Source organism: Chiloscyllium punctatum, chromosome 41, assembly GCF_047496795.1.
Source record: "Chiloscyllium punctatum isolate Juve2018m chromosome 41, sChiPun1.3, whole genome shotgun sequence".
NCBI lineage: Eukaryota > Metazoa > Chordata > Chondrichthyes > Orectolobiformes > Hemiscylliidae > Chiloscyllium > Chiloscyllium punctatum.
In genome coordinates, this window is record NC_092779.1 from 11035391 (window position 1) to 11060595 (window position 25205).

Consider the following 25205-nt stretch of genomic DNA (forward strand, 5'->3'; position numbering starts at 1 on the left):
CGGCAGCTAATTACAGAAACTGTTTGTCTTCGATTGTGATGGTTTTGTATGAAGTTGTAAGCCATTTTTATTCATGGCTGGTTTGTGCAAATACCACACACATGACTGTTGCCTCTAGCCCACTGAAGCACAGGACGAGGTGAGTCACAGAACAAGATTTTAAAGGAAATTCTTGTTTAGTTCCAGTATCAGGAGAGGGTTTGGATTAGCTGTCAACCCACTGACAGCTTGATGAAATGAAGAGAGCCACAAGTGTGATGCGCTAATCAGTTACCACTTGGTGTTGTCAAAGTTGTTCTAGTCCATGAGAAGAATAGGCTGTCTATTTGTTTATTGTTGCTCCTGTTTGTCAGCTTAAGAACACAGGAAACTCTACTTTGCTGCTTGTTCCATAAAACCTTTGCCCTCCCTGGGGTTCAAGAACATGTCAAATTCAGCCTTGAATATAGCCGACGATCCAGTCTCGCGGTGCAGAAGATTTCTAAAGACAAATGACCCTCCAGAAGAAGAAATTCCTCCTTGTCTTTGTCTTAAATGGGAGACTTGTATTCAGAAACTGTACCCCCTTGCTCTAATGTCCCTCACGAGGGGAAACATCCTCTCAGCATTACACTTGTCAAGCTTTACCCAAACTGACAGAATCACATGAATCTCAGATAATTTCCCACACTTCAGTTGGATATTACTATATTTTTGAAATGTGCAGTTGAAAAACATCAGTTCCGTGTATAGATTTCAGATCACGTTCATTATGGCCAAAGGTGAGCACTGCATTTCGGGTGTGAAAGAAATCACTCTTTTGCTCATTACAGGCCCAATAATAGAAAATTAACAATCATATTTCTATAGTAAGGAGCTAATGGCTTCATTACAATGTGCCTGCCACTCTATCCTTCTCTGCGGTGAATGAATAGGGATGTTTTATACTTGTTTTTCAGTTCGGATTAGTGGGTTTCATTATTTAGCAAAACGTGATTAGCCCATTCTTCCCTCCCTTGTTCCTGTTTCTTTTTGGATTGATTCACTTATGGAATAGAGGCATCACTGGCTGACCAGCATTTATTGATTAATTGATTTTCTGAGATTCATATGTAATTCTGTCAGTCAGAGTAATGCTGTATTTATGTGGTGGGACCAGTTAAACGTCTAGTCGATGGTAACCCTGCAAGGTGTGGATCGTGAGAGTTTCAGTGATGCTAAGACTAAGGGGTGGTGATGAGGTTGTCTCTTTTGGAGATGGTCAGTGCCTGACACTTGTGTGTTGTGAGTGTTACTTGCCACTTGTCAGCCCAAGCCTGGATGTTGTTCAGATCCTGTTGCATTTGAACATGGACTGCTTCAGTATCTGAGGAGTTGCGATTAGTGCTGAACATGGTGCAATTATTGATGAACATCCCACTTCAGACCTTATGATGGAGGGAAGGTCATGGATGAAGGAGCCAAAGTTAGTTCGGTCTAGGACACTACCCTGAGGAACCCCTGCAGAGGTGTCCTGGAGCTGAGATGACTGACCTCCGATACCTGCGCCCATCTCCCTATTTGCCAGATATGACTCCAACCAGTGGAGAGTTTGCTCCAAGACCCATTGATTCCAGTTTTACTAGGGTTCCTTGACACCCCACCTGGTCAAATGCAGCCTTGGTGTCAAGGGCTGTCACGTCTATCTGTTGAAATGAGTGTTCCTGCCTGCATTCCTCCCTGTCAGGAAATCCTTGTCTCGAACTCCTAGCTCTGTGGGTTGGAGAAAAGCCCCCAACACGGGGTGTGTGGAGGCTGTACCATGTTGCAGCACGGTGAGCTGGGCTTGACTTTGTGACAGTAGCGGAAATCAGCCAGGATCACTGCAGCAGTATGGGATTACTCAGCTGATCTTGATCCCTTCTCCTCACTCCTAGCCTGCCAATACCAGGATAGCCTCTGGCCGTCCCTTCCACAATGTCATGCCAATAGGGTGATCTCCGTAACGTCCCTCGGTAGTGGAGTATTGGGCAGGATTACGTCCTGGAGGTTCCTTGCATTTTTTTGGAATGGTGGTAGAGACCCTGAGTGAAAACCTTTCGGCCTCATCGAAGGAAACTTGCTCCTTGGGTACTTCTGCCTCTTTAAAGATCCTCACCACAGTTGTTTAAAATAATGTTTCTGAAAGGATTAATATCAGAGGCTGCATTAAACTCTGTCCAATCTTGTAACGTGATAAGGATATGAGTGAACAAAGGTAGAACCTATTAGGATCTTCATGTGTGAAGACCTATATCCACAGCAAATCCACAGCACATCCAAATCACAGCACTCCTGATAGTTCTATAAACAATATTGAACTTAGTTACTTCGACTTGATTGCTCTCATGTAACAAACTGCATCCTGTTGTAATCTTCTTGTTAAGGCTTGCTAGTGATTTCTCTTTACCAATTAGATTCTAGTAAATGAACGATAATGATAGCACCAAATTACTCTAACCATAAGCTGGTGCGTATGCAGTAACCACGTCCCTTACTGCAGTGCCATCTCTCCTGCACCATTGTGGATATTTTCAAATGCTGGGTCCCCACCTGGGTTTAGGAGGTGAATGTAGTTTGAATTAGGATTGGAATTGGTGTTGAGTCATCAGTGAATGGAGGGGAGTTCAATGTTCCCTCCAAATTTGTAATAAATATTTTTTGCAGGAAAATAAAATTGCAACATGAGAAAAAAACATTTTTACGTTCCTATTTCAATTTATAATTGCACAAAATTACACAATAACAACCAGTGTTACAATCAGTTGCACTGAGGGTAGTGAAAACCCTTATAAATATGTTTAAAACTCAATCAAGAGTCTTTAATTATAAAAAGACAAGTTGTAGTTCAGTCTGCTGTAATGCCGCAATCGTGTTGCTCTGTAACTTCGCGCAGTAGATCATGCTATGGAAAACCCGTTATACCTGTTCAGCAGAAAGTTTGTGTTATAACAAACAATGTCCAAAATTCATCAATTACGTTAGAGCCAATTCACGTTGACGAATCGCATATTAAAACAGAACAATCCGCAAATGATTTCTGGTGGGTTCGATTAGGTTTGGTTAGTATTGACTTATAGGAAAGAGGTCAAAACAATAACTGCAGATGCTGGAAACCAAATTCTGGATTAGTGGTGCTGGAAGAGCACAGCAGTTCAGGCAGCATCCAACAAGCAGCGAAATCGACGTTTCGGGCAAAAGCCCTTCATCAGGAATCAGGCAAACAATCTCCTGCTGTTAATACTCTACAGGCAGTTCTTAACTTCCATCTCAATCCAAATTCACTGATCTGAACCTGAAGTGCCATTGAGAAAAATCACCATTTCCCAATCCCTTCACCAGACGCAGAGCATTCAAGACTTCATTCTAAAGGCTAACATTTTGATCCCTTTTATGTGAAGTCTCTGGATTTTGATCAGCATCACATGTGCTGTACAGACCCAGTGTCAAAGCTCAATGCCATTGGGTCTGATCCCTGATCTTGCTAAATACTGCCAGCCACACTGGGTGCTATTGAGGGGAAATGCTGCCGTGTGGAACATTTGCTTCTCAGTAATGGCTTATCTGTTAGCACGGCTTGCTGGGAAGAAGTGCATTCAAATTATCATCAGTTCACATTTTAATCTTGTGAGATGAATTCCACAATAGCAGCCTTTCAGTATTAACCTTTACCTTATTTACAAAGTAATTTGAATAATTTAAATTTTTTTTAAATTGCAATTTATCCATGATCATCTCATCTTCCATGAGTTCAAAAGAGAAACAGGGGTAGTGATGAGGAGGTGTTCCTATGACAAGGATTTGATTGTAATTGCAAGAGGTGGATTTGACTTGTGACAAGGCTGGCTAACTGAAACATTTCCATTACACAGAGGTTTGTTGAGTTCAGTATTCATGAGTCTCTCTGTAGATTGCCGTGTGCTGACGGCAGGAGCTCCAAATTGCATCAAGTATTTAAGGGGGTGGAGTTGGTTAGTTCACCTGGCTAGAAGTCTGGTGTGTGGATCATAGAACAAAGAACAAAGAAAATTTACAGCCCAGGAACAGGCCCTTCGGCCCTCCAAGCCTGAGCCGATCCAAATGTGCTGTCTAAACCTGTTGGTCCATTCTTAAGCATCTGTATCCCTCTGCTCCCCACCTACTCATACACATCTTAAATGAATCTACCATACCTGCCTCTACCACCTTTGCTGGCAATGCGTTCCAAATGCCTACCACCCTATGTGTGAAGTACTTGTCACGTGTATCCCCCTTAAACTTTCCACCTCTCACCTTGAAAGCATGACCTCTCGTTATGGAATCCTTCACCCCGGGAAAAAGCTTATCTCTATCCAATCTGTCTATACCCTTCATGATTTTGTAAACCTCAATCAGGTCCCCCCTCAATCTCCTTTTTTCTAATGAAAACAAACCTAACCTGCTCAACCTCTCTTCATAGCTAGCACCTTCCATACCAGGCAACATCCTCATAAACCTTTTCTGCACCCTCTCCAAAGCGTCCACATCCTTTTGGTAATGTGGCGACCAGAACTGTGCACAGCATTCCAAATCCGGCAGATTAGCACTATCAGTTTGATTTCCTCTTCAAGCTGAGGTAGACTCTTTGGGTTGCCTGTGGTTGAAGGAAGTCACACTTTGGCAAATACTTACCAAAAACCTTTCAGGAAAGAAACAGAAGATGTTACATGAAGACTTTTTGTCATAAGTCAGTCCATTACCACCCGGGAATGATTGAAATGTATTCAACATTTTTGAATTCTTATCTCCTGGTACACTAGGAATTAAATTTCAATACAGGTTTATTGACTTCATAGTGGAATGGGAATGGATAGTGATGGAGGGTCATGAGGTAATAGTGGTATTATCAGTCGTGTGTGAGGTAGTGAGGAAAGGGAATAGTGTCGACCACTGAGGGACATACTGACAGAGAACAGTATAATGTATAGTAGTGTCAACAAAAGTTTGCAAAACTTCCCAGAGCCAGGCAGCAGTTCATAACAGATAAGGTGCCTACACTACCAGTCACATACTATCGACAGATACAAGGCTAGCCATCTCTCCAATGTTTAGACAAGAACAATGAGCCACAATCCTCATGGCAACACAAACCAACTTCTTTCTGATTCATTCATGGAATGTGTGTGCTGCTGGCTGGGCAGGGTATGTGCTGGATCTTGCATCTACTGCCCGTTTCTCGTTGCCCTGGAGCAGGAGGTGATGAGCTGCCTTCTTGAACCTCTGCAGTCCATTTGGTGTGGGAACACCCACAATCCTGTTATACAGAGAATTCGAGGATATTCACCCAATGACATGGCGATATATTTCAAAGTCAGGGTGGTATGTAGCTTGAAGGAGAACACACAGGTGGTGGTGGTGTTCCTGTGTATCAGCTGCCTGGATGGCATTGCAATCGGTTTGGAAGCTGCTGTCTAAGGAGTTTTGGTGAGTTTTTGGAGAGCTAGTGGATAAGTGCTAATGGATAAGTTGCAATAGAGAAAAGATATTTTAAATTTTTCAAATTTCTCTGTAAATAAGATAAGGATAGTACTGAAAAGTTACTGTTGTGCAATTCATCTTACAAAATTCAAATGGGAATTGAAATTCAAATTGATAATATGAATACACTTCTTTTGAGCAAGCAGTGTTAGTATATAAGTCAACAGAGATTCCACAGAGAAGCAGAAATTCCACAGAACAGCATTTCTCCTGAATAGCACCCCGTGTCTCTTTGGATTGCCTGTAGTTAAAGAAAGGATTCCTGATGAAGGGTTTTTGTCCGAAACGTCAGTTTTCCTGCTCCTTAGATGCTGCCTGACCTGCTGTGCTTTTCCAGCACCACACTAATCCAGCCTGTAGTTAAAGAAAGTCATACTTTGGAAAATACTTCCCAAAGACCTTTTACATTTCATTGAAGATTTGGTCAGATGGTAATGGAAATGACATAGTGATGGAGGATTGTGATGATGCAACAGTGGTACCAGCTAGTGCACACTGCTATCACTGAGTCTTGATGGTAGAGGGAGCAACTACTTGTGGATGTGGTGTTAATCAAGTGGCTGCTTTGTCCTGGGTTGAGTGTTGTTGGAACTGCAGTCATTCAGGCAAGTGGACAATGAGCTCAATGGCCTCCTTCTTTGTGGAATCTTCTGTATGATTCTGTTTGAGGAAAGATGAGTCCACAAGTGATTTCAGTCAGCGTTGAAGAGAACAATCACACCCAGGAGATTAATGGCAGTCTATATGATAAATGGTGCTTATCCAAGGTGCACTTGATATATCTCCTTCTGTTGAGAGTAAATACTTTAACTTCTTATATCTGTTCATCCATCTGCTCTGTAAACACCTGTTATATGGCAGCAGGACTTCAGTAATTTAATAATTGGTGTTTATTTTGTGTTTTAGGAGAGCCACTCAGAAACTGGAAGCAGATGTGTTTCAAAGAGTTTACAACTACCTGAAGGCAGCTAGGAGGCATGACATCAAAGAGGCAGAGGTCAAGGGTCATCTGGAGAAGTTGGGGGCCAAGCCAAGTGACTGTTTTGAAGTTGACCAACTTCTGTACTTTGAGGAGCAACTGCAGGCCTCTGCCGCAAGAGTTAGCACTGATGATGGCCCTGATCAATTGTGACTGTGGTTAAGGGTGTGCCATCATCTTATTGGCACGAATACTAAAAATCTTAGTATCGTATTAATGAAAGCAACTTAAGCTGGACAGAATTAAATTCAAAACTCTGGACCTTGAAAGTAAAAGGAAGCTTTAAAATATCAATTCTAATTTTGCCAGTTGATGAAAGAGGAATATAGTTTAGCAAGTCCTCTAGAGTTTGTAACTTGTTTCTTTCCATTACTTGTTCTCCCAATTAGTCAGAATCAAAACACTGTGGATACTGGAGATCTGAGTTCAAAATAACAGGAATTGTCGGAAAAACTCAGCACAAGCATCTGTGGAAACAGAAATAGAGTTACTGTTTAGGGTGCAGTCTGACTCTCCTTCAGAACCATAACATCATTGGTACAACGACATCTTGTTCAGTGAGGTGGAAATGGATTTGTAACTGTGTGTGTTAGGTTCATTGCTACTTAAATCACCTGATAGCTTAATTCTCTATATGTTGAATGTTACATTTCCAAATTATGATAAATCCCACATAATTTCTATTTTTCTGATTGTGTACGATCTTTTAACTTCTCCCTAAATCTTATGTGCATGTGTCAATCATTTATTCTGCCATCTGTAAAATGTAAAAATTAAAGGCAAAATTGGTGCTATGATGTTTACTGAGTGGTTGGCTGTGCCCCGTTCAATTGGCTGCTAACCCTACCAGGTGACATCACTGTTGCTGGACACCCTTTGACCTGGTGATGCCTGATTCACATTGGCGAAGGAAAAGGGGAATCCGGGTCACGGAGATGGAACATTGCTACTTCCCAACTGTTGGTGAAATCTGTGTTACTGAAACCCAGATGTACGTGAAGAATACTTTGCTTATCTTTAAAGCTGTACAACATGTGTGATTTAGAGAAAATTGGACAGAGACTTAACTCTATAATTTAATGCCTGAAAGAGCTAATGTAGAGCAATACAATGCTAAGGAGAAAAGAGCAAAGAGGTCAGCAGCAGACAGCTGCTTGTAATTATGTGTATTGATTTCCTTTTCAAGGAACTGTTCCCAAGACCTGAAGTAGAGAACACATTTCATATCTGACAGCAGGCGTCAGACAAGACTGCCGGGAATAATTGTTCAAGATGCTGCCTTTGAATGTCACACCTCGGTGATGGGTGGTAATATATATGGCACTGATAGCAATCATCAGAGTTTCAGCAGGAATATTCCTTTAGGGTTCTCCCAATCAGCCCCAAGGGGAACAAAGAAATGTCGGCCCTTTGGATTTTGCATTTATATTGAGAGAGGAACTGTCAACGTTTACAGTCATTACAACTGAGAAACTGACAGTAACTTTTGTGCATCTGCAAGTACACAATTACATGTGGAAATGCGAGGTTTATGTCAGTGATACCTGCTCCTTCGAAGGAATGTGCTGCTGATGTCCTTCATAGAGGAAATCTTCGGAAATCTTTGTTTTCCAATCTCATGCTAAAAATCTGAAAAAGCTGCATCTTGTTAAATGAGGTGTAGCTGGGTTTTTAACTATGTACTAAATCATTATTACTTCTGAACAACTTATCTGGCACTGAAAAATTAATTTGATATTCAGGGAATATCCAATTTTTCTATTAGGATTTTAAAAATTGCACAGATCATTCAAATAACATTTTAACAAGTTAGTTTGTCGTATTTGATCTTCTATCTTAGTCCTACTTAAGTGTCCCAATCTTTACTTTGGTCTTATTAAAATTATTAAAGAAGTGAAGAACATCTAGTGCATTTTACTTTCTGGTTTGCTGTCTGTGAGACATCCGCAGTGTAATTAGTTGTTGAGCCTTCCTCTTGGCAGAGAGTATCCTGACAGGTATTAATCCCACAATCAACATCACAAAGATCAATTAACTAGCCAGCATCATCTCTTTGGGGGAGCTTGATATGTGAAAATTATGTGCCATGTTTCTGACAACAATGACTACATTTTCCAAAGTAATTCACTGGCTGTAAAGTGTTTTGAGTTTTCTGATAATTGTACAAGTGCTATATAAATGTAAAATATATTTCCTTCTAAATCACCTTACCTCCAAACTGGGAGCAATGGTGTGGAAATGGTTACTTCTTCAAATTTTGTTGATGAGGTGATGCGGGAAGGGGTTTCATCTTGTTACTGAACACAGTCTCCAGTGAGCAGATAGTGCATGCTTTCAGAAAGATGCAGGCAGCTCAGGTTTTAAAATAATGTGTGTCGAATCATCCAGAAGGTTGATTCAATGGCATAGTCTGGGAATCTGGAATGCTTGCAGAACATTTAGCCACGTAAAGTGATGCAGGAGTTATCTGAAGCACTGGAAGTACTTTGCATATCATTTTGACACCCTCCTGCTTTCACAGCATGTTGATGTGATGTTGCGATACCTTTAAGGGGGAGAATCCTAAACTACTGTCCATCACAAAGACCACTGTCCAATCCCATTATCTTGTAGACAGAAGAGATTGACAGTCCCATGCATCAAACATGTCTTCAGTCTTCCAGTGAACATCGCACTGAAAACAGACAATCTTAAATAATGAACACACATCATTATTTTTCATTTCTTATTGCGTGATCAATATGTTTGCAATAAACAGAAAAACTCAAAATATATCACCAGCTCCATTCAATCTACAGGGCTAAATTCCCAGTGCCTTAAAGATTTTACAATTGGAATTGGGTTTAAAGCAGGAGCTGATTTTCGTTGCTATTAAAAACGCAAAAGTAAAGGATCAGAATCAAAGGCGAAGGATCGGGGTTGAGATTCCACAGAACCAAGCCATCACAATGAATAAGTAATGAGAGAGTAACTCCACATAACAAATGGCAACAGTAATCAGATCAGTCAAGGCAGCAGATAAGATAGAAAATGTTTCTCCAAAGAAAAGAAGGAAATAGTGATTGCTACTTGAATGTTTCAGTGGTGTAAAAGCGAGGTGATAATAACAGAAAAATTATGTTTTTTTGCTGCAACTGGAATGTAATTACAGCTGAAACTCATTTACTGGGTTTTATTAACCAGCCGCTTTTTTTTTATCTCTTTCTTCAATTTATCCTGTCACTCTTCTGTACTTATATTTCTGCATGGATGCATTTAAAAATGTAGAACAGTTTACACCAAAGAGTTAGGCCATTCAGTCCATCGTGCCCGTGACTATTCTCTCCAACTGCAACTCCACTGTTCCATTCTTTTCCAGTAGCCCTCCAAATCCTTTTAAAAACCTCCTGAGGGGAAGGCCATTTGGTCCATCAGGCTCTTTTGAAAGTTTTCCAATTAATGCCACTTCTCTGCCGTTTCCACGTACTCTTGTAAATTCCTCCCCCTCAAATGGTAATCAGATTCCCTTTTCCAAGTTACTGTTAGCAATTAATGTCGGTTATTTTCACACTTGGTATAATATCCCTCTAAAAGCTCAACATGCAAATGAGCCAAATCCCCGGATCCTGTCCTGGGTTTACAGGGTCTCTGCACTGATCCGGAATACAGTGGCTATTTTACTTGTTGTTCAAAGTTGAGTGCACCATATTCCTGTTTTTCTCACCAAGCCTTTAACATCTGAAAAACGATCTATCTCATCCTTGAATATATTCAGTGACTCGGCCACCACAGCCTTTTATGGTATAGCAGAAGGGAACAATATACTTGTGTTATTTAAGTGTAACACAAGTGAAGCACATCAATTTGATTTGCATGATCAGCTCTTGTTGGTTTATTTATTAGTAAGCTAATATACACAATGCAGAGTGTATATACAATCCAGATACAGCCTATGTCTTGAGCGCTACAGTTCAGAGACCCTGTGTTCGTGTGTCAATAATTAGGTACTTGGCTCTTTTGCATAATGACTTGTTTTAAAAGAAAACACTCTTAAATGTGAGAACTCAAACAAAGGTAATGAATGCACTTAGCTCCAATGGTATCCCTAACATTGTAAGCCTTTTCCAGGCCCAGATCATGTTCTGCAGCTACAGACTATCCTTCTGAAGCTCTACATTCGGTTAATGCTTTTCCTGGCTGACTACTGTCCAGCACGATAGGTAAGGCCCAATATTGTCCATGACCAGTCACCATGATTACAGTTTCACAGTGTACGAGAGGATGCTGACATTCAGAAAAAATAGATTGATTTAAGATATCTGGTCAGCATGGATGAGTTGGACCAAAGGGTCTGTTTCCGAGCTGTATATCCCTATGACTGTTATGACTCTAAAGGACTTTGCACATTTACTGGATAGTAATGGTAGATCAATCTCACTGTGGATGAACACAAAACCACCAAATTGGGAACAAAGAGGGAGTGCATGTTAAATGAAAGTTAGGAGTTATTCTGGGTGAGCAGAGATTTCAGATAAATCTTTGAGTTGACAGCACAGCACCAGCCTTCAATGGAAATGAAAGACATCATTAAATTAAAAGAGCTAGATGGTAAATTGCCAATCAATAGTGAATTGGAAAGCCTTCTACATTACCATAGTGACTGCACATCCCATGTACTTCTTTGTAATGTCCATTAGGACATCCTGAGGTTATGACGATGGCTATATAAATGCAAGTCTTTCCATTCTCTTGCTCCTGAATCAAATGTATCCAATGAGACACTTGGCTGAAGACACCAGGGAAATCCCAGAATCCTCTTATCTACAAGAAGCACCTTGATCTTGGCTGTGCAAGCAATAGGAATTATACAATCGGTTTCGAATAGGAAAGGTTTGGAGGGATACAGGCCAAATGATGGCAAATGGGACTAGACTAATTTTGGATATCTGGTTGGCCTGTACAAGTTGGACAGAAGGGTCTGTTTCCACACTGTAATCCCAATAACTCTATGACTCTAAATGCAGCAAGGGTAAAATTACTCAAAGGACATGGTGGGGGGTGGGGAGAGAGAAACAGCTAAGTAATAGAACAGAGCAGGAATTCGGCCCCGGCCATTCCCATTGGAGCAAACGGTAGTGATGACCAGAGTGTGATAGGATGGGACATAACAAACAAAGATAAGAATGCATTAACAGGTAAGGCCAGGGTATATAAACTGGTTAATATGTAACAGAATCATGAATCTGAATGTAGGAGGCACTTACAGTAAAAGAAATGAATTATTAGCACAGATGGAGATAAATATGTTTAAACTGAAATGCATGGAAGTGACAATGTTCAAAGACAATTGTGGCTAGGACCTTGATGTTGTATTCAACATATTAGAATGACAGGAAACTAAGAAAAACAGGTGGGGTAGCTCTATTAATTAAGGATGACATAAATCCAGTATTAAGAAATGATCTTGACTTAAAAGAAGTAGAATCAGTTTAGTTAGAGATAAAAAAAGTATAGATTAAGAGGTCAGTTGTGGGAACAGTTAATAGGTTGTAGTTATACTGTAGAACAGAGCACACAAGAAAAAAATAAATGGGGCATATAAGAAATGAATCTCAATAATCATGGGTATCTTTCACCAGAAGGTATTTTAGGAAAATTAGATTGATAAAGGTAACTTGGAAAATGAGATTGTGGTGTGCTTTGGGACAAAATCTTATAGCAGTATTTTCTAGATCTAGTCAGGAATGAGACAGCATTAACTTCTAAGGAAAGAAACCTCTTGTTGACAGTGATCACAACATAATCGAATTTCATGTTCAGCTTGAAAGGAAGAAATGAGTCCAAAACTCATACTTAAATCTAAATGAAAGTAATTGCAAGGCTATGAAGACTGAGATACCAGGTTATAAGGTCAGACTGCAGTTGAATGATCTGACAAAATGGCATTCACAGTGGATAGTGGGGAACTGATAGATGTGGTGTACTCGGCAGCAATAAGGTGCTAACCCAAAGGCTGCTACACAAGATAAGAGCACCTTATCTGGAGAGTAACATATTAGCATGGATAGAGGATAGAGGCTGCTAGTAAGGAGGGAAAGGGGTTAAATGGATCATTTTCAAGTTGACAAGCTATAATCGCTGAAGTGTCACAGGGATCAGTGCTCACCCTGAACTATTTGCATTTTATATCAATAGATGAAGGGGACTGAACGTACAATATCACAATTTGCCGAAGACACCAAAATAGGTCAGAAAATAAATTGTCAAGAGGAGGTGGGGGGTCTGCAAACTGACATAGACAGGTTAAGTGGGCTAAACATTGGCAAGTGGAGTTTATTGGTAGATGGAGGGCAGCATGGTGGCTCAGTGGTTAGCACTGCTGCCTCACAGTGCCAGGGACCCAGGTTCAATTCCTGCCTTGGGTGACTGTCTGTGTGGAGTTTGCACATTCTCCCTGTGTCTGCGTGGGTTTCCTCCAGGTTTCCTCCCACAATCCAAAGATGTGCAGGTGAGGTGAAATGGCCATGCTAAATTGCCCGTAGTGTTAGGTGCATTAGTCAGGGGTAAGTGCAGGGGAATGGGTCTGGCTAGGTTACTCTTCAAAGGGTTGGTGTGGACTTGTTGGGCCAAAGGGCCTGTTTCCATACTGTAGGGAAGCTAGTTTTAACACATAATTGTAAATTTATTTATTTTAGAGGAAAAGTGGAAATGCAAACTACTATTGAAAATAAATAATGTAGAACTCAGTGGTGCAGAGGATTCTAGGTGTTCTGTTACATCGAGATAGAATGCAAGTACAGCAAGAACTTAGGGAAGTACATGCAATCGGGTCATTTATCTCAAGGAGACGAGAATATCAAAGTAGGGAGATTTTACTGCAGCTAGCCATTAGTGAGGCTGCAGTTTTGGATTCCTTAGAGATATAATTGCATTGGAAGTAGCTCAGAGGAGGTTCACTTGACATGTTCCTGAGATGACGACGTCAGAACAGTATGAACAGGTTGTCCTTTACCTATTGGAGTTTAGGAGAATGAGAGGACAGTTTATTGAAACAAATGAGATCCTGATGAGACTGACAAGGTGAATAAACAGAGGAAATTCCAGAGATTAACGTTAGGGAAGGGATAAGGAGAATTCTTCCCTCATTAGATTGTTGAATTCTCTTCTGGAGAAAAAGTGGAGGCTGGGTCTTTAAACTTAGCGAAGGCGGAGTTAAATAAGTTTTTGATAGACAGTCAGCCAAGTGTCTGGAGGGCAGACAGGAAATTGGAATTGAGAACATGGTTTATTATAAAGTGGACAAGTAGGAGGCTGGAAGAACACAGCAACCCAGACAGCATCAGGAGGTGGAGAAGGTGATATTTGGAAGGACCAAATGGCTTACTTCTTCCTCTCCATCCTTTGTATAATGGATATCAAGAAGCAACAGAGCGATGGAGAATTCTAGAGTATGGATTCTGGAGAAGGTAGATAGAAGGAGCTTGAGTTCAGTCAAGAAAGGACTGGCTATCTGAGAATTCATGGTGGTCTTTGATCCTAAAAACATTGGTGTTCATTTTTACCTTCACCGCATGGTTAGACTATTGGCAGAGTGGATGTTTCATCCAGTTCAGGGCTTGGTTCTGTAACAGGGTGGGTATTATGTTCTGATGTTTCTCCATTTGCACTGCATCTGGAAACAGAAAGAGTTTCATATTGGGTTGCAGCCTGTACATTTTGCTTCTGCCTTCTTCCACTACTCCACCTTCCATCATCACAACTACAAATGAAGTTTCTCAAAGCAGTGGTGTTGTTAGTGAAGCTTGAACATCAACTGAACATAGATTAGAGTCTACTCTCAGGCATCGTCAGTATTATTGGTTCTGTATTTGCCAGTTTATTGTCAATTTTATTTATCTGATTTACCTCAGGGCAATGCAGAGATAACAGCATTTCTAAGTCTACAATTGATTTATTTGAAATGCTTAAATATTTCAGCAAGTATGAGATTTATACATACACATTCAGAGTACAGTCTTCTCAGTCATTCCAGAAGCTTCTGTTTAGTTTAACACCTGGAGGCTCCACCTAGCTTAAATCGTCAAGCACAGTTAACAAAAATCAGTCAACAGACTTACATAATCAAACACAGATCAGTTAAACCATTGAACACTCCACCAGGTAATGCCTTCTCTGAGTTTCCAGCATATAACCAATATTCCAACAAATTGATGAAAGATGAAGTATTCACAACCAAGGGTAGCACAAGATTCTTAAAGAGAAATGACTCCCTCATCGAAACACCGCACAAAAGAAATGCAAAGCCATTCTCTTAGCAGTGACAGACAATTGTATGTAATTGTATACAGAAATTGTACTTAATTTCTGTATAGATTTGACATTTATTTCATGTTACGTCCAATGTATATCTGTCAATGATGTTATTGCTATGTCCTTTTTCTTAATTTATATTCTTATTCTCTTAGTGAGTTTTGAGAAGACTTTTAGCTCAGGTTGAGCTTCTGGATGTAGGTTCACTCACTGAGCTGGGAGGTTCATTTCCAGACATTTCATCACCTTACCAGGTAACATCTTCAGTGAGCCTCAGGCGAAGCAATATACATAGAACATAGAACATAGAACAATACAGCACAGAACAGGCCCTTCGGCCCTCGACATTGCGCCAACCTGTGAACTATTCTCAGCTCATCCCCCTACACAATCCCAAAATCATCCATGTGCTTATCTAAGGATTGTTTAAATCTCACTAATGTGGCTGAGTTGACCACATTAACAGGTAGGGCATTCCACGCCCTTACCACTCCCTGAGTAAAGAACCTGCCTCTGACATCTGTCTTAAATCTATCACCCCTCAATTTGTAGTTATGCCCCCTCATACACACTGAAGTGATCATCCTAGGGAAAAGACTTTCACTGTCTACCCTATCTAATCCTCTGATCATCTTCCAGGTCTCTACCAAATCCCCTCTTAGCCTTCTTCTTGCCAATGAGAACAGGTTCAAGTCTCTCAGCCTTTCCTCATAAGGCCCTCCCTCCAGAAGGCAACATCCTGGTAAATCTCCTTTGCACCTTTTCCAATGCTTCCACATCCTTCCTGAAATATGGGGACCAGAACGGTACACAAAATTCCAAGTGTGGCTGCACCAGCATTTTGTATAGTATACATGATTCCTGCTTTCTATTTATATGTTTGGGTTTCTTTGGGTTGGTGATGTTATTTCCTGTGGTGATGTCATTTCCTATGGTGATGTCATTTCCTGTCCTTTAGACCCCATCGACCACCCCCGAGAAAAAGAACAGGAAATAACATCACCAACCCAAAGAAACCCAAACATATAAATAGAAAGCAGGAATCATGTACACTGCTTCACCTGAGGCCCACTGAAGATATTACCTAGTAGGGTGATGTAATGTCTGGAAATGAACCTTCCAGCTCAGTGAGCAAACCTACATCCATTCTTATTCTCTGTCTCTGGTCAGCTAATTCTGACATCTTACATCAGTATAACAGGAAAGTAGGCAAAAAGTTAAATAATTGATTTAGCAAGTAGGATTGCAGAATCATTTTTGGAGATCAGAAATTAAATCTTAATTTAGTATTGGGCGTGGAAAGGAGAGAAACATGAGTGGATGGGAGGTGCTCAAAGCAAAGACTGTTCTGACAAACTCAATTTAAATTCATGATTAGCTCTGTTTAAGAAGATTAGCTAAAATGGGAATCAGATTGAGAAGATAATAAGAGATGGGATTTTTAATTCTACAGCATGATAATCAGCAGAGTGTGATCTGGGGGATTGGTGATTTAAATCCAAGATCATGAGAGTATATCTTTCAGACAGACATGTGAAGAGAAATACAATGTGTCTTCATGCAAATGTGGTGATGGACGCAACAAAAGATTCCTTGATAGACACATCAATGTTTGAATGTACAGGCAATGCTTGTTAAAGGACCATATATTAAGCAACAGGTCAAAGAGAAGAGAATGGGGGCTGATTGTGCAACACTTTAAAAAAACTGAAAATCACACGCTATCAGGTTATTGTCCAACAGGTTTATTTGAAAATACAAGCTTTTGGAGCGCTGCTCCTTCATCAGGTAGCTGGACTACAACCCAGTGTTGTGTGATTTTCAACTTTGTGCACTCCAGTTCAACCCTGACACCTCCACAACTTGTAAAGCTGACCGAGGCATGATGGACCTACCCTTGTGTGCAGTTCTGTTCTTGATTCCATGAAGTTATTTCAATCACTGGGACTGTCATTACTTCCCTTTAGGAATACATTGAAGAACAGTAGCTTTTACAGCAGTATTTTCTCAGTTGAAATTGTATGCCAAGATTATTTTGTCAAGATCAAGAACGAACACATTTAAACACATTGTAAACATCAGCTTTTGTTTAAAATGGATGGTCTGCACTAGAATGGAATAAAGCTCAGTGACAAATGTGTGAATGACTTTTTCTTAGTGAAACTGCTGCACAAGATACATGAGACATCAGCAAGGTCCTTGCTGGTTTGGAGACTGGCAATTCACAGATTCATTTGATTTGTTTTAAAGACATTCTGAAGGTAAATATGTAATATTCACTGTTTTGCCTTCACTGCTGGTTTGAGGAACACGACTGATGTTTATAAGGTTTGTAGATTATGCTTTATTAACTTTCTGAGTAACCTGAAAGATAATGAAGGGTGCTGCTTAACAAATGAGGAAAGACTACAGAACATGAGAAATAGGAGCAAGAAATAGGCCACTCGGCCTCTCAAGGCTGCCCCCCCCCAATTCTATAAGATCTCAGCTGATCTGCTCCAGCCTCAACTCCTCCTTCATGCCTGCTCATCTTAGCCCTCAACTCCCCGAGATTTCAAAATCCTATCTCCCTCCTCTTGAAGTACTTTCAGTGATCAACTCTCTGAGGTGGAGAATTCCAGACATTCACCTCCACCTAGAGTTAAAATTCCTTCACACCTCAGTTTTAAATGAGTTCCCTATATTCCTCAGTTTGAGACTCCTCCATTAGTGTTAACATCTTCTCAACATCCACCTTGTCAAGCCCCCACAGAACCATTTCCTTCCATGACAACCTGATGGGTAAGATCAGGGCTACATCAGAACCCTTTGAGATCAACCCTTTGGGGTTAGACAGAGTTGTGTTCTGTCACCAGAAGTCTTTGGAACAGTCTTATATGTTGTTTGTCTTCAGCTCAACAATAGTGTGTCTAGTGACATAGAACAGAGGGTTCTTACATAATAATGGTTGTTTAGCCTCACTCACCAGAAGAGGGTATCACCCAGTCCATTCATGTGTGAGTCACCATAGTCTTACCAGACCAGAGATGACTGGTGGTGAATTAACTTGAGGGCCACCATACATCAGGTGAGGGGAGAGGTTGAGAAGGTGAGTCCATCATAGTAATCTCAGCCGGTGTGGGAATTGAACCCATACTGTCGGCATGTCTCTACTTCATAAACCAACTGTCCAGCCAACTCCTTTCATACAAACAGTTCAAATAGAGTGGTAGGGACTTATGGAAAGGGTGTAGTGAATCCTCAGAAGTGTGTATCAAAAGTATATGGTCTGGTAGAGATTTCAGACTATTCGCTGAAGAGTCCTGCTAAGACGTGGATAGAGTTTGATAGATTTAATTAAAGTAGAGTTTGATAAATATTGTATTTCTTTGATAATTTTATGTTGGACCTTCCCCAGATTCTTATTCCCTCCGTCCATCTCACTGCAGAATTGCTTGAATTAAAAAGGAATACTGCAAGCTGTTTAAGGTTATGATGTTGAGGTACTGGTATTGGACTGAGGTGGGAGACAGCGAGGACTGCAGACGCTGGAGATCAGGGTCCAAGAGTGTGGTGCTGGGAAAGCACAGCAGGTCAGGCAGCATCCGAGAAGCAGGAGAATCAACATTTTGGGCATAAGCCCTTCATGAGGAATAAGGGGGTGGCCCAAGGGGACTGAGAGATAAATGGGAGGGGGGTGGGGCTGGGGGGAAGGTAGCTGGGAATGTGATAGATAGATGAAGGTAGGGGAGAAGGTGATAGGTAAGAGAGAAGGGTGGAGTGGATGGGTGGGAAGAATGTTGGACAGGTAGGACAGTTCAAGAGGTGGTGCTGAGTTGGAGGGTTGGATCTGGGGTAAGGGGAGGGAGGGGAGATGAGGGAACTGGTGAAAGCGACATTGATACCTTGTGGTTGGAGAGTCCCTCCCCACTCCTATCTATGTTCCGGAAAGATCATTCCCTCTGCGGCTCCCTTGATAGATCCATGCCCCCTCACCAACCGACCCTCCACTCCCAGCACCTTCCCTTGCCATCGCAAGAGGTGCAAAGTCTGCACCCATCCCTTCCCCCTCACCTCCATCCAAGGGCCCAAAGGATCCTTCCACATCCAACAGAGATTTTCCTGCACATCCAAACACCTCATCTGATGTGTCTGTTACTCTTGATGTTGTCGTCTTTACACTGGAGAGACAGGACGCCAACTTGTGGAACCTTTCTGGGACACATGCGCTAAACAATCCCACTGCTCTGTGGCTGAACACTTTAGCTCCCACTCCTATTCTGCCAAGGACATACAAGTCCTAGGCCTCTTCCATCGCCAAACCCTAATTACCCAATGCCTGGAGGAAGAGCGCCTCATTTTCTGCCTTGGAACACTCCAACCACACAGTTTCACCAGCTTCCTCATTTCCCCTCCCCCCACCTTATCCCAGATCCAACCTTCCAACTCAGCACCACCCTCTTGAACTACCTACTTGTCCATATTCCTTCCCATCTATCTGCTCATCCTCCTCTCTTACCTATCACCATCAGCCCCTACCTTCATTGACCTATCGCATTCCCAGCTAATTTTCCCCCAACCCCACCCTCCTCCCATTTATCTCTCAGCCCCCTTGGGCCACCTCCTAATTCCTGATGAGGAGCTTATGCTTGAAACATCGACTCTCCGGCTCCTCAGATGCTGCCTGACCAGGTATGCTTTTCCAGCAACACACTCTTGGACTGAGGTGGACAAAGTTAAAAATCACAGAACACCAGGTTTTAGTCCAACAGGTTTATTTGGAAGTACATTCTTTTGGAGCGCTGTTCCTTTGTCAGGTAATGAGCTGTACTTCCAAATAAACCTGTTGGACTGTAACCTGGCATCGTGTGATTGTTAACTCGGTTACGGTTAGTCAGGGAATATCTACACAACCTTTCACTTTCCAACAGTTTCTTTTCCTTTTTAACAACAAAGCAAAGGTTTCAGAAATGCTTGGGAGTGGTAGCAATACTGGAATGATACCTAATAAATGGGGAGACCAATGTACTATTGAGTGAGAACAAAGGGGTAACACAGGATTAAAGGATGTAGTAACAAAAGTACATTAAATATGATGGTTCCATTTTGACTATCACCCACTGCACAATAGAGAATCTTCGACTGGGAAATGGGTTACTGAATCAGATTTCTTGAGTAAGGTAAAATATTTCCATCAAATAAGTAGAGCTGTAGGACAAAAATCTTAACATTCAGTCAAATAATCAGACTCAAACATTCAGACAAATTGAAGAGCTGGGAGAAAGCATTGGAGCACATTGTAATGTTTGCAACTCTGCATGGCAAAGTTGCACTGCAGACTAACCTGGGCCTCTCCTCATTCGTCTGAGTATCAGAAGATTTGCGTTAACTTTCAGCTGGCAAGCTCTTCGATGTTCCTACTGTGCCTCGAGTGAGGTTATGAACCAGAACTGAGAAAAATATCCTGAATCTTCAAGGGGTCTACCTTGAATAGCCATGGTCTTTTCCCCAGGATGGGGGAGTGCAAAACTAGAGGGCATAGGTTTAGGGTGAGAGGGAAAAAAATTCAAAGGGACCTAAGGGGCAACGTTTTCACACAGTGGGTGGTCTGTGTAAGAATCAGCTGCCAGAGGAAGTGGTGAAGGCTGATACAATTACAACATTCAAAATGCATCTGGATGGGTATATTATTAGGAAGGGTTTAGAGGGATATGGGCCAAATGTTGGTAAATGGGGCTAATTAATTTAGGATATCTTTGGTGCAGACAAGTTGGACTGAAGGATCTGTTTCTGTGCTGTATAATTCTGTGACTCAGTGATTCTATGAAGACAAAGATGTTCCAAGTCCTCCTCATACTGATAATACTGCACTACCATCCCATTTTGAGCAACACCTGAACCTGCAAATGGACAGACTCCGTTTCACTTTGTAAAGAGTTTGGTTTGACTTTCAGTATCAGGAAGAAAAATATCATGATCTTGGAGGTTGTCATCATTTAGCACTGCCAATGTGATGCTGGAAGTTACTTCACATATTTACTCTCCACATTCATCAATCTGTCATGCGATTATACATGCATTGAAAAATGTGCAAATGTTTTATCCGAGCTAAATGAGAGCGTGTAAAACAACAGCAACCTCACTTAGGGCACCAAGTTATTCCTGATGAAGGGCTTATGCTCGAAATGTCGATTCTCCTGCTCCTCGGATGCTGCCTGACCTGCTGTGCTTTTCCAGCACCACACTCCAACTCTGATCTCCAGTATCTGCAGTCCTCACTTTCACCATGCTCTGAGTCTAAGCAAGACTGTGTTCTCAATTCACTCCTCTATAGTGATCAGACCGGGACAACATAATCTAGCTAGGAGAAAGGCTGAACTGTTTTCAACTTCACTGTCACACATATGCTTAGCAACTCTTGGGAGGGCAAGGTCACCAACTCAGAGACTCTGCAGCATGCTAATCCCATCAGTAGACACTTAATGCACAGCCAATAACATTGCACAGGCTCAGAGGTGTTCATTGGATGGATGATGGTGGTAAATCCAAAGACCTTCTGTGTGGTGAATTGGCCATGGGTTTCTGACTTCCTGGATATCCATCTCTCTTCTATAAGAACACTTGCCAACAGAATAGTAAGATGTTGGGCACCGACACTCATACTGGGAGACAGTCGCTGACAGCCAGGGGCTGACCCTTTGGAAGTAGAAGCTGAAACAAGAGACTCACTTGGTGGAGAAGAGGTTGGTAAATGATATACCTTCTCAACCGCCTCTCTTTCTTTTCATATAATCAAATGATTATATGATCATTTGGCTTATTCTGAATTCCAAGCTCTTGATTAATTCATATTTCACCAGTTGCCATGGTGGGACTTGAACCCACATTCCCAATGCACTAGCCTAGGCCTCTGGATTACTAGCCCAGTGATGTTCCCACCTCCTCACCTTATAATCAGGTCAGATATGAGCTCATTAAATGACACAGCAAGCTCAAGGGGTCCAATAGCCTAAGGATGCTCCATATTTTCCAAAACAACGTGTAACAGTGACTTGAGAGAAAGTAAAAAGAATGCAGCGAGTGGCTTGGATCTGAGTGCATGTTGGAGGCAGATCTAATTGTGTGGAAAAAGAGTTGGATAAGCATCCTGTAGAGAGAACATTTGTAGGGAACAATCAAGGGAGTGGGACTCGTTCAGAAGTTAGCACCAATCTGATGGGACAAATGACTTCCTTCTGCTCAGTGACTATTTGATAAGGCTCTAGTAAAATTTTGTCACTTGCAAAATAAATAAAACTAAGTGTTGTTGATCAATGTAAGCTTGAGCTGTGAAATAAAGTTATCGTGAAACTCGAACGGGTTCAGAAAAGATTTACAAGGACGTTTTTGGGATTGGAGGGTTTGAACTATAGGGAGAGGCTGAATAGGCTGGGGCTATTTTCCCTGGAGCATCGGAGGCTGAGAGCTGACCATACAGAAGTTTATAAAATCATGAGGGGCCTGGATAGGATGAATAGCTAAGGTCTTTTCCCTGGGGTGGGAAAGTCCAAACTTAGAGGGCATAGGTTTAAAGTGAGAGGGGAATTACTTAAAAGGGACCTAAGGGCAACTTTTTCACGCAGAGGGTGGTGTGTATATAGATTGAGCTGCCACAGGAGATGGTGGAGGCTGACATAAATGCAACATTTAAAAGGCATCTGGATGGTATATAAATAGGAAGGGTTTACAGGGATATGGGCCAAATGCTGGCAAATGGGACTGGATTAGTTTAGGATATCTGGCCGGCATGGACGAGTTGGACCAAAGAGTATGTTTCCATGCTGTACATCTCCATGATTCTAATTCATTCCAAAATTTCAGAGATTTATGTAAAATTGAAAACCTAAAGTTAAAACCACAGCCATTTGTACGAACTCTGACCAATGCTGCTGTTTGTGTCTTTTTATGCAGTTCTTGAAGAATCTAAAATGATGAAAATGAAAATAACAAGGCATTGCCATATGTGGTACCAGTTTATTTTACATAAAATGCATATTAGCTGCTCGCCTTTTGTCATGAGTCCTCCACTTAGGGTGTAATAACAGTGATTACTGGAGTCCCTGCTGTGTCGTCACCACTTTACAGAGATTACCCTGGGACAACCCAGTCACAATACTGAACATTTAATATGGATCCTCGAAAACTAAACCAAACATTCATGTGACTTTAACCACTTCAGTGCGGTGCTAGCAATTTTCTGTACGTTTTAGTACAGATCACTCTTAATGAAACCGGAAGACAAAGCACAATGCTGATTATGCAGGGAAAAATGTGGGAGATTTACTGGGATGTTTTATCAGAGTCTTAGTTATGAAGGGATATTGGACAGACTGGAGTTGTTTTCTTTCGAGCAGAAGATTCTAGTGGAGAGGGAGAATCATGGTTGAGATGTATATAATTATGAGGGGTTTCGTTAGGGTAGACACAGCGGTTAGCACTGTTACCTCACAGTGTCAGGGATTCAGGTTCAAATCCAGCCTCAAGTAATTGTCTGTGTGGAGTTTGTACATTCTCCCCTTGTCTTGAGTAGATTTCCTCTGGTGCTCTGGTTTCCTCTCACAATCCAAAGACGGGCAGGTTATTGCTTTAGTATCCAGGGATGTGTAGGTTTGGTGGATTAGCCATGGGGAATGCAGGATTACAGTGATGAGGGGGACACAGTAAGTGTCACAGCTCCCCAGAGAGTCAGAGCGGACTTGCTGGGCCAAATGGCCTGTGTCTGTGCTGTAGGGATACTATGATGAAGTATCCTGCTGGTGGAATGATCAGGAGGTAGAGACTTAAGGTAAGGGGCAGGAAGAAATGCCAGAAAAGCAATTTTCGCCCAGAGGGTGGTGGGGAATCTGGAACTCACAGCCTGTGAGGTTGGGAGAGACAGAAACTTTCATCACATTGAAGAAGGATTTAGATTAGATTACCTACAGTGTGGATACCTACCCTTCGGCCCAACAAGTCCACACTGACCCACCGAAGAGTAACCCACCCAGACACACATCCCTCTCACTAATGCACCTAACATTATGGGGTAATTTAGCATGGCCAATTCACCTAACCAGCACATCCTTGGACTGTGCGAGGAAACCAAAGCACCCGGAGGAAACCCACACAGAGAGAAAGTGCAAACTCCACACAGACGGTTGCCCAAGGCTGGGGTCGAACCTAGGTTCCTGGTGCTGTAAGACAGCAGTGCTAACCACTGAGCCACCATGCCGCCCCACTTGCACAATGGATTAGGATAGTGAGGTGTTGTTTTTGACTAGCCTATCATTGACGTGCAGAAGGGATGTTTTCTGTGCTGTAGATCTCAATGACTCCACCACGAGACCTTGGTGTTAAGATGCTGCCTCAAAACCAACCTATTTGATCAAGGATTTAAAAAATTACATGTATAAAAATGTTTTATTTAACCTATTTTCCTAATCAACCTGTTTAGAGATGTTATTACATACCTCTGGAGATTTGAACCTGGATCTCCCAGTCCAGGGGTGGGGACATTACGCACAAGAGAATATTTCACAACTACACAATGTTCCCAAAGGGCTATTCAGCTTCAGTAACTTTTAAGTGCTATCACATTTGTAATTGTCATTTCTATAAATTCCCACCAACAGTACAACGATAACAAACAGAGGATCTGAGTTTGTAATGTGACTGAGGGATACATATTAGCAAGTGCACTAAGGACAGCTCCTTTCTTTTTTAGAATATGAGATCCTTAATCTCCACCTGAGTGAGCAGATGCTTCAGATTAACCTTCCATCTGGATGGCATGTCAAAGTAGCATTCCTTCAGAAAAGCATTGGGATGTAACAAGAGAATTTTGTGCACAAGTGTCTGAAGTGGGACTGGAACCCTGAAACCTCTGCCTTAGGTGGGCGAGTGTGAACACCTGAACCATGGTTCACACCCAAAGTATTTTGGGTCAACGAGCATTTGGGGTAATTCATATACCTTTCAGAAGGCCACACATAAGTAAATATTTTTTCACAAATATTTCTTGATACTCATTTACTATTTTGTTACTGTGGTTCCACACGGCAAAAATAAACAGATTTGACTGAAAAATGATACTAATATCTGATATCATCCCTCACATCAGAAAGTGCAGTTAGACCACGGTCATTGCAAAAGACCAACATGGGAGAAATGGATAAGCATAAACCATCTTCGATGTCTGCTTTGAGTTTATGAAGTGTTTGGACACTGACTCCATTTTAGGCCATTTGATCTGAAGGAATCCCAGAGATTGGAGGGTAGTCTGAGAGATTTTGATACAACAAATCTGGCTCGGTGGTTTGTGACCAAACTGCTGATGTAACAGCAGGGATATGAGAGTGTTGGATACTACACACACTGAAAGGAAACAGTTTACTTCATCCGGAATTGTGTTTCCCATATTCAATCTTACACCAGGTCCCTGCTCTCA

At 41.6% G+C, this 25205-nt stretch overlaps 1 protein-coding gene across 1 annotated transcript in view; it reads left to right on the top strand.

Annotated features, from left to right (window-relative positions):
* nek11 (NIMA-related kinase 11) overlaps positions 1-7258 on the top strand; it is a 286065-nt gene extending 278807 nt beyond the window's left edge. The window contains exon 16 of the mRNA XM_072560362.1: positions 6400-7258. Coding sequence (XP_072416463.1) covers positions 6400-6625 — 226 coding nt within the window. The 3' untranslated portion in view covers positions 6626-7258. The remainder of the gene's footprint in view (positions 1-6399) is intronic.
* The last annotated feature ends 17947 nt before the right edge of the window (positions 7259-25205 follow it).